This window comes from Prinia subflava, chromosome 4 (genome assembly GCF_021018805.1).
Source record: "Prinia subflava isolate CZ2003 ecotype Zambia chromosome 4, Cam_Psub_1.2, whole genome shotgun sequence".
NCBI classification, from domain to species: Eukaryota; Metazoa; Chordata; class Aves; order Passeriformes; family Cisticolidae; genus Prinia; species Prinia subflava.
Genome location: NC_086250.1, coordinates 22,436,339 through 22,447,665, shown reverse-complemented (window position 1 = coordinate 22,447,665; position 11,327 = coordinate 22,436,339). Strand labels below are relative to the sequence as shown.

The following is an 11,327-nucleotide window of genomic DNA, read 5'->3' as shown; positions in this document are numbered from 1 at the left end:
ACTACAAACTCCACCTGCCCTCTACACCTTTCCAAATGGCCTACATTAAGGGGAAAATGTGCATTTTACCTACAAAAAACCAATAACCTCTATTTATGGCTTGACTCTAAGCCATAATTCAGTGCCAAAGCTCAGCAAATAAGAAAGAGCTTATGCTTTTAAGTCACCTGCAAGGCTTCAGGCCACTCTTTCAGCAGAAGCTTTCCTCCTGCAAGGTGCAAACCTTTGTTCAGGAGGAATAGAAGGTTTCACCAGGAAGAGCTGTCACACCCACACACGACATTATAAGGAAGAGAGCAAGCCATATGGATGCCAATGACTGTAGCTATAAGTTATTTATTCTGCAAAATAGAGGTATCTTCTATGGAGTTGAACACTGGAATCACAGCATTATGAACTGAGTTGTGGAAACATTATGACAGCACGCACACACACACACAGAGGCACACACATGTACACCTACACACACGCAGCCTTTGTACAGGCCCTACTCCTGCATGATCCACAAGGAGCCCTCTCTGCACCTTTATTAGCAAAAACCTGCAGTGAGGGCTGCATTCAAGACCCCTTCCCCTATTCACAGGGCTTCCCAGGGCTGGGCAAGATAGGGAGCATGGCACAGGCACTGTGTGTAGTGCACAACATCCCCTGCTCAGTGTGCAGCACATCCTGGATAGGAATTAGCTCTGGGCAGAATGCAGCCCTCAGTGGAACACTCTCACTCTTGCCTCAGTCTTTGCTCACAGAGATGAGCACAAGGTGTCTGCAGGAGACAGACACACGTTAGGACACAGTCAGTGCTCCCTGCTCGCCATGGTCCATGTTCCAAAGCCGGTAAAACTCTGCAAAATCCACATACGGCTCCACACGCCCATCCTCATCTGGCTGGAGCGAGTGGGTGGGTCGGGAGCGGAAGAGACCTCCATCTGAACTTGAGCTGCTGCTCTGCGTGTGAGTATTGGTTGACTGCAGCGTCACAGTTGGGCTTTGGCTAAAGAGGGAAAAAGAGAGAACATAAACATCTTTATTCTACTCCACTTGATGCACTGGACAAGAACCAGCTTCTCCACAGATCAAGCTAACCTAGCGGAGAGGTAAAAAGTTGCAGTCACTTGCTTTATGAGAGCACTGAAAGTGTTGAGAACTGATTGGAATTGACAGATACCAAAGATATCTGATTCCCATTAACTGGAAGGCCATTAAGTACAACCAGGCATCTGAAGAACAGAGAGGAAGCAGAAAAAAACAGGCATGCACTCTGCTGGCTTCCCCATACCCAGAACAGTATGAGCTTTACAGGAAGAGTCTGGCAGCAAGGAAAGCTATTCTTGCATGACCTGTGCTGCAGCCAAAGCAGCTTTAGTGCATCAGCCTCATTGTTTCTGGAGCTACAGAGCATAATAGCCACAGCGCTTCTTCACTGTGCAGGATGTACACACCATGCTGTGCCAAAGGCCCAACCTAAACCACAACCACTAACTAGTATGACCCTGCAGAGTGGATCCAAAGAGGAGCCAGTTCTAACTTTTATCCACTTTTTTTCGCCTGAGCTGTGCCTGTAAGCAAATCAACTTCAGGAGCGCAGCCTCTCCGAGAGCCTTACAAGTGACCTGCATAATTCTATCCTCGCTGAAATGAAGGGCACCCACACTCCCTCTGTACACAGCACCTAACACACCTGGCGTGTGAGATCCAAAGAGAAGGGCTGCTCACTGCCAGAATGCCCTCCACGAACAGCAGCAGATGCTGCTCCCAAGGCATGTCACCAGAGCTGGCTCCAGAGCTGTTGCTTCACTCATTCCCACTCCTCACACGATCACTTTCCAGCTAAGACATTATGCTGGCTGTCAATACTGTGGTGGGAGGGTGAGCACACTCCAAATAAGGGACTGACTGACAGGGTAACTAACAGCTGTCTCTGCTTTTCAACTGCTTCATACAGCATGAGGTGCAGGGAAAACTGTGGGTAGCAAAGAGAGCAGTACTTTACTTAGTGAGGGTGGGGGTGGCTTCATCCAGAGTTGAGCTGCTGTGGGTACCATTGACCATCTGGCCTTGAGAAGGCATGACAAGAGACAGCATGACACTTGTCTTGCTTGTGCTTTGGGAGCTGGAATATGGCACAGAGACTGGGTAGACACGGCCTCCTGAGAAGGGAGAAAAAAGAAGTTATGAATTGCAGTTCATACATGAGCAACTGGGGGTGCAGCACAGCAGCAAAAAACCCCAAGAATCTATATCAAAGTTCCCTTGATGCTGTACTGTATCCTGTCAAATTGTCACAGATTCTGCATCTTAAAAGGCAATAATCTGTTTAATAAGATAACTCCTTCTACACCATCTACTTCCTGTCCCAATGTGAGGTGAGTGCTGGATCAATCAATAGATCTTATCCTCCTCACCCCATTTTGTTTCATTCTCTCCCCAACATACCTTGCGTTGGTGTCAGCATGGGCTGGCTCATCTCACCGAGGGGGTACCCAAAATTCCTCACAAGCAGGGTCATGTCTTCGTGACGGGGACAGAACTTGGACCGCTCTCCACCACTGGCAAAAGTGTCACAGTGAATGCGCTTCACCCGGTCCACCACTGCTTGTGCCACAGCATCTAGTGACGTCTGCTTGGCAAACTCGGTGGCTATCATGGCTGCAATTTCCTGAGCAGAGAAGGGAAAACAAAAATCACCAGAGGAAAGATTTCTAGGAGATTTTGGAGGAAATATTTTCCTGCCATCTGATCTAAGAGTTTTTTCGGCAATTCATCTGACTGTGATGCTTACCTGCTGATAATGTGCCTTTGTGCCTTGAGTCATCCCACTCCCTTTAATGGGCTACTCCTAAGGGACAGGCAGCTGCCTAGAAGAACTGGCTTGGCAAAGCAGCTCCCATATTATTAGACTGGAATGGGGTGGCACAGGCATTCAGCCTGGCCAGCACCAACAGCACAGATGAGGAGGACAGCCTGTATGAGAGCAGGTGACACAGCTGGAATGAATCAATAGCCACAAGAATGTCTCCCTTGTGAACAAGCTCACCTGGTTGGCCTGCCCAGGCCCATGAGCTGCCTCCAGCGCTTTGTAGAGCCCTTCTGACATGAGCACCAAGAAGCCCGTCACCCCATCCAGCAAGTGCCCTCCATGGATTTCAGGCTCTGCTATGATGGGCTTAGATTTAGCAGCACTGGAAAGAGACAGTAATTTAGCATTTAATGGTGACATTGTAGGTGAGATTGGAGCAATCATGAAGAAAAGGAGGGCTTGAAACCCCGCAGTTGAGTTTTTCTGACCTGAGCAGTTCAATATCAGTATAGCCATATTTCACTTTGTAATCTCCAATGCGCCGAGTGCTTTCCTGCCCACGAATAGTTCCCACTTGTTTTATTTTCCCTGCATCCAGGCCTGTAAGATTGAAAACCAAAAACACTTCATTAGCTTTGTGAAACTTGCAGAACTTCCTCTGAGAAAAGAAATATCCACAGTTAGATAGAACAGTAAGACAAAACGTGACACCAAAGAATCATCAGGAGCTAAACAGGGAGAAAAGGAATAGCTGTATTCCAAGGGACACCTTTTCATTATTTCCAAGCTGGGAAGGAGAGAGAAGGAGGGAGACACAACCCAATAGGCATACTCTGAATGCAGCAGTTGGCCCTGAGGCAAAATCTACATCGTGGTCCAAGGCCACCAGCAGCAGCTGGCCTGGCTGCACAGACATTTGCTGAAAAGGCAGGGGAACATCTGCACCTGTTGGCTCTGGACTGTGTGACGGGAAGAAAAGGCAGGAAAAAGGAAAACATATGTGAAGGATTCTGCTTTTCCTTCCATGTGTAACTGACCCCTGTTCCTAAGCTCCATATGGCAATTTCACTAATGCGTGAGACTACAGAGAGGGGCTGCAGAGTCTCCCTCACTGGAGATATTCAAGAACCTGTACAACGTGCTTGGGGATGACCCTCCACAAGCAGGAGCTTGGACCAGATGACCCACAGTGGTCCCTTCCAACCTAACTCATGCTGTGATTCTAAGAAAAGGACAACTATCTACAGAGGCACTGAGTTTGCTCAAGAGCTAAAATTGATGTAGGCTACTCCTAAAATAAGAACAGTGATCAAACAAGTATTTATTTAAATAAACTTATGGTGACATAGCTCTGGCACGGCCTAGGAAGTAACCCGATCTTGAAGAAGGTTCTAACAGGGACCATCTGAGTGCTGCTACTATTTGAGGCAGGACTTGGAACAGATGATCCACTTACCTGGTCTGTTCTGGCAACCTCCCTTTCCTCATTATATCTAGAGCCATCAGCCAGAAAACACTGAGGTTTTATCTAGGGATGACTGTCCTTAGTACAAGGTGAAGGCAGGGGTCCAGCTGAAATTCTCCCTTTGAGTCAAACCAAGCCTCGCTGCGCAGATGGCTCCACACCCACCCCAGCAGTAAGACACAAGTCCTCCATCTGCTGCAGACCACAGCTGACTCATCAACATGGCCTGGCTCATTTGTCAGCTCCTGGCAGGGAGGTACATGCCATTGACAGACACAAACACAGGGAAGCTCAGAGGATGCCAAGAGAAGTCATGTCTAAATTACAGCAACTCTCCCAGGGCACTGAACAAGCTGTGATGTGCTACTGAAGAACCACAAAAGAAAAAGACCTCTCCCATCCTTCCCCCAAGACAGGGGTGGCATAGCCACCATCATGACAAATGCTACCCCCACTACCTCTTATGACTGTGCTTCAACCTAGCCCAAAAACAACCTCACTTGGGCCCCCAAAACACCCTGTGCACACTGTCTTGTTCCACAGGCTCTTCCTTCTGCTGGAACTCTGGGCAGGAGCACCAGTGCTACGCCAGGTTAAGGTTGGTACATCTAACAGATCCCTGTTTTCCTACGGACTGCAGCTAAATTCTGCATTTTTGGTAGTAAAAACACACTCAAAAACTCTCTTTCCCTGGATTCTTGTATTCAGTGTTCTGTTTTACAGCACATATCCCTAGTGCAGGAGTAGGAGTAAAAGTGGGAATGAAAGAGAAATAGAATAAAACAAGACCTAGTAGCAGAAATTATCACATCGACAGCCTCAGTCAATAAGAATACATCTGCCAGGTGAATCTATTGAAGAATGCCACCTTAGATCTACCTATATAAAAGGACAGGACCAAAGTATCTCAATAAGAAGAATTTGTTACTACGTACCAAATAATACCAATAGTATTTTGGTACTATTTGATGGTAATCACAAAGTGGTCTGGGTTAGCTCCAGACCAAGAAAGCAAACATGTCAAACACTGTAAAGGAAAAGAAAAATTACCTAAAGCAAAATGTCAGCATTACGAGTTCAGTAGTTACTGATGTGAGAGGAGTAAATGCCAGTGCTTGGCCTGGCTCTGTCTGAAGTGAAGCTGCTTTTTTTCAGCAGCAGCTTGTACAAAGGCAAATTGAAATGTACAATCCTGAGGGCGAGGCATCACACAGAACTTAAAGCAGCATAACTGAGGTTTGCCTCCACAGGAGCTGTCATACATTGTCTGCTTTACTTCTACCCTCTGGCTCTGTGCTTCCACTCCTGCCTTCCTATCGACTACAACAACAGCTGGAGGGCAAATCAATGCCACTTTGGCAGCTGGACACAAAACTAACACTCAAAACTTGCAACAAAAACATAGTTTTCTGCTGGGTCAGTGAGATGAGCTTACTCACCCTCCAGCCCCAGAATGGCTAGAAAAGGCACAAAAACAGGCACTGAACTTGTCATCTGAAAACACAGTAAGCTTCTTTTTGTGGTTATTTATTCTTCCTGTGGCTTCAGTAATTCTTGTTGCCCCAGATAAACAGTCATGCGATGATCTCAGCTAAGAACACGAAACCCAAATACTCACCCAGCTGAGAGAAGCGAAAAAGTTCATCTTCGTTCTCTGTCGTATGGTCTACATTGAGCTGGGTCACCTGCAGCCCATCCACTGTGGACTTGCACAGCAGTGCCCGATTGGTACCTGCAGTGGGAGCAGTGAGATGAGGCACCAGATAGCTCTGCCGTTAACAGGGAGAACATATCCAAATGGAAAAGAAACAGAGACAGGAATAAAGACAGAAAAGAAGAGAAAGGCTCATGTACTGTCTCATCATGATCTCCAAAACACAGCCTTGCTAGCAGCAAAGTAAGCCTGCTAGGCAGCTCTCCATCCAGATCTGAGCTGGTACCTCCCAACAAAGTTCTGTTTCTGAGTGAACCTGTACTACTCCTCTCAACCCGTTTTTCCTTTGTTCTTTGGCCATACGCACTACATCAGCTAATATCTGCAGGGATGAAGTGCCAGGCTGATTTCAAGTGCTTGTGTGAGTAGCAAGCATATCACTGCTTGGCCACAGACCAAAGACACTGCCCCCCACATTCAAGCTTATTTTACTTCCTAGAACCCCTGACATCCTCAGTAATGCTGAGACTGAGCCACTGACAAAAACCAACTCACCCACATTGGCGATGTAGAGCTTGTTGTTGAGAACTACAGCCACAATAGCCATGGCTCCTCCAGAGATCTCCTGCTCTACAACCTTCAGTCTCTCCACAATCTTCTGGTACTGAGGAGGGAGCTGGTGGTGAGGGACGCCCTGGAAGCCAAAATGAGGTGGAAGCTTAAACACACAGTCCACAACACAGAAATCACAGCTGGAATAAAAATTCTGTAGGGAGAGGACTCATCTTGACATGTCTTAGCCTTGCGTCATGCCTGTACGAGACATAAAATTTTCTGTTCAGTCCTAGCAAATGACACAGCTTTGATGTGATTCTGGAGAGCACAGTCCAGTGCACTTGAACAGAGCCCCTATTTGCCCAGACACCATGTATATTTGAGGCCTTCCCTCTCATCTCCATGGCTTTGTCCTGGAAGAGCCACATGTACAGGCTGAACTCCTCTCTGTGATATACTCAGTTCCTTACTCAGATAACCAGTGTCAGGTCTAAGCAGTGCCAGTATGAACTGGGAAGTGGGAACTCTGGGAAATGGACCAAGACACTTGCTTCACTTCATGCAAGCTTCCAGAAGAGAACCACAGAGAAGTAACTTTCACTTACAGCCTCCCTTGGATCAAACTAACTAATATGCCCAAACCTCATCCAGCAAGCTCTGCCCTTAAGATTACATTACCTCTGGTAGCTGAGACTGCAGGTTGGCTTTCTCTGCCAAGGCATCATCAATGGACTCCAGGAAACTTCTTTCCACCACATCAAAAGCCTAAAAATGTCCATAAAGAGAAACTAAGCTCTTATCCAATGCCTACAGACTTTGGGGCTACCCATCCTCACCTCTCTAAGACCAGCTTATAATCACTATACATACATACTTTCAAGGAAAACTATAGCACACTGAAACACCATTGTTTTGGCATAACTAGTTAACAGCTTGTAAAAACAATCTGCAACAACTCAAAATAGAAGACAACACCACAAAAATTGCATTCACAGCAACGTCAGAGACCTATCTGATCTTGTCTGTTGATCCTGTCACTCAAGAAAGCGCACTCACACATCCATCTCCCCACACATTAACTTCTCCTCTTCACTCACTGTCATCTCCTTCACAGGCTGACTTGTTCCTACATGTCCAGGGAAGACTGGCTGCAGCTTCCTGGAGAGCTCTCAGTATTGTGCTGATGGAGCCAGGGGACAGATGGGATGAGGCAGGAGTGAAACAAAGCACTACAGATGCTCAGAATGAGTGCAACTGCAATCACCAGATGTTTCCAACCCCCACAGAAACCAGATGCTGCTCCCCTGATGGCAAAGAGGAGGTGGGTAGTGTAAGAAGCAGGAGCTACTCCCACTCAAAGATTCTTTACCTGCAGCAGAACTCTACGCACGTCAGCATCGCTGTGATCTGCATGGAGCTGGCCCAGCAGCAGTTCTGCAGAGAGTCTCTGACCCACGAAGTTGGTGACTCGGTTGCCATCATAACCATTGAAGACACCGTAGAGGTAGCAGTTGTTCTCACTCCTGCCAAAAGGGCATAAGCACAGAGGTCACAGATCTCTCTGTAACACACAGATACAAGTAGCAAGTTCCCATAGACACCTCTTATATGCTCAGGCCCCACCCTCTTCTTCCACATCCTGTGTCACAAACTAAATACCTCTTTTACCTGCCCTTGTGCCAGCAGGATTATGTGTCCCAGGTGCAACCCACTTACCTGAATTTTAACCAGTTATCTTCCAAGGGGTGACCCTCTGTCCCCTTGCCATCTGCACTGTAGGAACGGTTTGGAGCTGAGCCCACCCCAGAGAGATGACAGGATGGTAAGTCATCTGTCCAACTGGGCTGCTGTTCCTGGCAGACAGGAAGAGGAAAGAGACCAGGTAAGCCCCAAGCAGCATGAAGTGAGGATCGTGGTCCAGTACAAGTTACCAGTCCACCTCCACCCTCTTCTCAACCCTTCTCCCTTTGCTAACCAGTAGCACAGCCAATAACTCTGCATTTCCTTGCTGCAGAACAGCATCACTTACCATGTCCCTTTCCTCTGAAGCTGAGTTCTAGCTGCACTTCGGCTCTTACTAACAAGAAACCAGATGCGAAATCTGCACACAAGTTTTGCACTCCATACAGCACCACACTAGCTTAGCTATTCCTATGGTGAATCGGATCCTCACGCACCCCTGGCACGAGAGTGCAGGGAAAGCTCTGGATTCTCCCAGGACTACTCAACCAGGACAAGGGACTGGGGCCTGCTGCTGCAGCCAGCAATTAGAGCCATTCCTGGGGATGCCATCTCCCGCTCGGCCTGCAGATGCCAGCTGCCCCCTCACACAGTGGGGCGCCCCGAAGCCCGCAGCAGTGACATGGCCCCCCCAGCCACCTGTCGCCCACCGTCCGCTGCAGAGCGGCCGGTCAGCCCAGCGTGCGGATCGCTGATCACGCAGGGATCCCCGCAGTCCGGGACCCCCTCCGCTGAAGCAGCGCAGGGGGCGGAAGAGCACCCACCCACCGCCTCACGGCGGGGGAACCGCCCCCTTCCCACACGGCAGCGCGGGGGGCGGGTGAGGAGGAGGCCCGGGGACTCCCTCGCACCCACCTGGGGGGTGCGTGTGCACGGAGGGGGGGAAGATGCCACTCACACTCTGCAGAAGACTCCTCCTCTGCGCCGCCATCTTGGAGCGGGAGCGGCCGCCTCCGGCCCGCCCTCCGCCGCCACAGCTCGGGCCCCCTCGGGCCCCGCCCCCGCGTGAGGCGGCGCCGGGCGGGGCCCGGAGGAAAGCCCACGGAACTGGAACGCTCGGAAATTTACCTGTCGTTGCACCTTCCTTCTGGTCTAGGCGGAGTGCGGGCATCTCCATTTCTTGCCCATGGCCTTCAAGTGTTTGAGAAAGAAGCACCTGTTGGCTGCCACTGCCAGCGTGTGTGTGTGGAGGAGGAGGAAAGAGGAGCAGGGTTGTGAGGATCATATATAATCCTGGGATCATCAGGGTTGGGAGAGAAGTTTGAGGTCGTGCAGTCCAACTGTCCACCCAGCACTACCACTGTAAGCCCTAAACCACATCACCCAGTGCCAGATGCAGATGCTTAAACACCCCCAGAGATGGGGACTCCATCACCTCCGTGGGCAGCCTATTCAAATGCCTGACCACCATAACAGTGGGGGGAAAAATTCTAACATCTAATCTGAATCTCCTCTGTCTAGCTTAAAGCCACTTCCTCTAGTTCTGTCACTGCAGACACAGGTGAAGACACCGGCGCCGATCTCACTACAGCCTCTTTTCATGTGTTGTAGAGAGCAATGAGGTCTCTCCTTAGCCTCCTCTTTAGACTAAAAAACCCCAGCTCCCTCTGCTGTTCCATATAGGATGTGTTTTCTAGATCTTTCACAAGCCTTATTGCCCTTTGCTGGACCTGCTCCAGCATCTCAATGTCCTTTTTAAAGTGAGACCAAAACCGAACACAGTCCTTGAGGTGCAGTTGGTACCACGAATTCTGGATCCTGTGAAATGAGGTCACCCTAAGTCCCAGAGAGCCCTGAGGTAGCCTGGTGTTGAAATGGTTTTCTTAGTAGTGCATCATGTTCCAAGCAACCTCTAGGGAAGACTCAGCCCAGGTACAAGCTCTTAGCTGCACCCTGTTTGATAGGCACATCCATGGCATCCATGTGTCCCAGCTTGCAGTCTGTGTCCTGCCCTTTCCCTCTCTCATTTGCAGGCCATAACAAGGATGTAGTTGGACCGTGTCCTCAGGGAAGCAGTAGGAAGGTGTCTAGGACAGATGGCAAGTGGTTCTCAATTCTCACCGCAGTTTGGAGCAGTTCTTGGTAGTCTCAAGTCGGGCAGAACAGTAAAATCACTTGTGTGCCTACCTGAGCAATACAGACAAAATCAGAGATCACTTATTTTGCTCTTATTTAAGATCCTTTCTTGGCAGACATAGGCTGTTTCCACTGAATAAGCTCAGCTGGAGGAGGACGGAAGACATAAGATTCAATCTCACTGCTTCCTCAATATTATAAGTCACAGAAGAGCCCTCCAGGAACATGAATGGCATATCTTAATGTGAGTGATAGCCAGCAGTCAGGGTATGGCAACAAGGGCTTGGGGAAGAGCCCTGTGTATATCATAGCTGCAGGGGCTCCAACATGACAGACGTGCAGTTTCAGTCATGGGTAGCAGTGCAGTTGGGGTGAGGGTGGGAGTGCTAGATAGCCTTGACTTCTAGCAGTGGCTTGATACACTTATAATGACAGCTTTGTGGCAGATATTTGATTCAGATGCACTTCAGAAATAATTGCCAGTTAATTAACCTCATTCTATGGAATGATGGCTTTTGCGGCAGGGGTTTCTGCCAGAGGATTCCAGCTTCCTTTCCTATAAATCCTATTGTTTTGTTACATTTCTTTCTTCAAAATAAAAAAAGATTACAGATCCTTCCCCTTCATACAAGGCTCACAAATATACAGACATTCCACCAGAATTAGGTACACAGGCAGAATTAATTTTTAAAAGCTTATATTATGCAAAGTTAGAAGAAAATGCTAAATTTAGAACCTAGGTCTACAAACAAGTTTCCTCAGGTTTAGGCTTCTGTATAAGCTTGGTCTCAGTGATGTCATTCAGAGTATTCCTGTGGGTAAAGCTGTAAATAGGTACAAATAATTATAGGAATAGGTCTGAAGTCTGTATTAGAAGTAGGATGGACAGACTTAGTACTGACAAACATTTGTTTTCTTGCCAGTATCAAAAGAATTCCCAGTGCTGCAGAAAAACACATAGCACAGCATTGTACGTGTCATAAAAAAGCTACAGGCAAGTGTCTTTGCTTTAAAACAGGATGACACTTTTTCAGCATTGC

The 11,327-nt window shown here is 48.3% G+C and overlaps 1 protein-coding gene across 3 annotated transcripts; it reads right to left on the bottom strand.

Annotated features, from left to right (window-relative positions):
• Positions 1-316: 316 nt before the first annotated feature.
• On the bottom strand, positions 317-10,312 carry TAB1 (TGF-beta activated kinase 1 (MAP3K7) binding protein 1). Of its 3 annotated transcripts, none has more exons than XM_063395936.1 (11): positions 9,110-10,308; positions 8,188-8,324; positions 7,841-7,994; positions 7,150-7,236; positions 6,472-6,610; positions 5,881-5,994; positions 3,286-3,397; positions 3,035-3,179; positions 2,434-2,656; positions 1,991-2,147; positions 317-991 (listed from the first exon to the last, which is right to left on the bottom strand). In XM_063395936.1, exons 1-11 carry the CDS (start codon positions 9,452-9,454, stop codon positions 784-786), a joined length of 1,821 nt encoding a protein of 606 aa, XP_063252006.1. In that variant the 5' UTR covers positions 9,455-10,308; the 3' UTR covers positions 317-783. The 3 variants fall into 3 exon arrangements, with proteins under 3 accessions (XP_063252006.1, XP_063252008.1, XP_063252007.1); XM_063395938.1 differs by lacking the exon at positions 9,110-10,308 and adding an exon at positions 8,501-8,984; XM_063395937.1 differs by having other exon boundaries at positions 852-991; positions 1,986-2,147; positions 9,110-10,312.
• Between the last annotated feature and the right edge of the window lie 1,015 nt (positions 10,313-11,327).

What these genes read in the sequence shown, in the direction of transcription:
- TAB1 (XM_063395936.1), bottom strand. Translation starts at nt 9,454, where the DNA reads ATGATCCCAGGATTATATATGATCCTCACAACCCTGCTCCTCTTTCCT. An exon ending in TTTTCGCTTCTCTCAGCTGG is followed by an intron (nt 3,398 to 5,880) that starts GTGAGTATTTGG and finishes TCAATCTTACAG; the next exon opens with GCCTGGATGCAGGGAAAATA. An exon ending in ACTGATATTGAACTGCTCAG is followed by an intron (nt 3,180 to 3,285) that starts GTCAGAAAAACT and finishes GTCTCTTTCCAG; the next exon opens with TGCTGCTAAATCTAAGCCCA.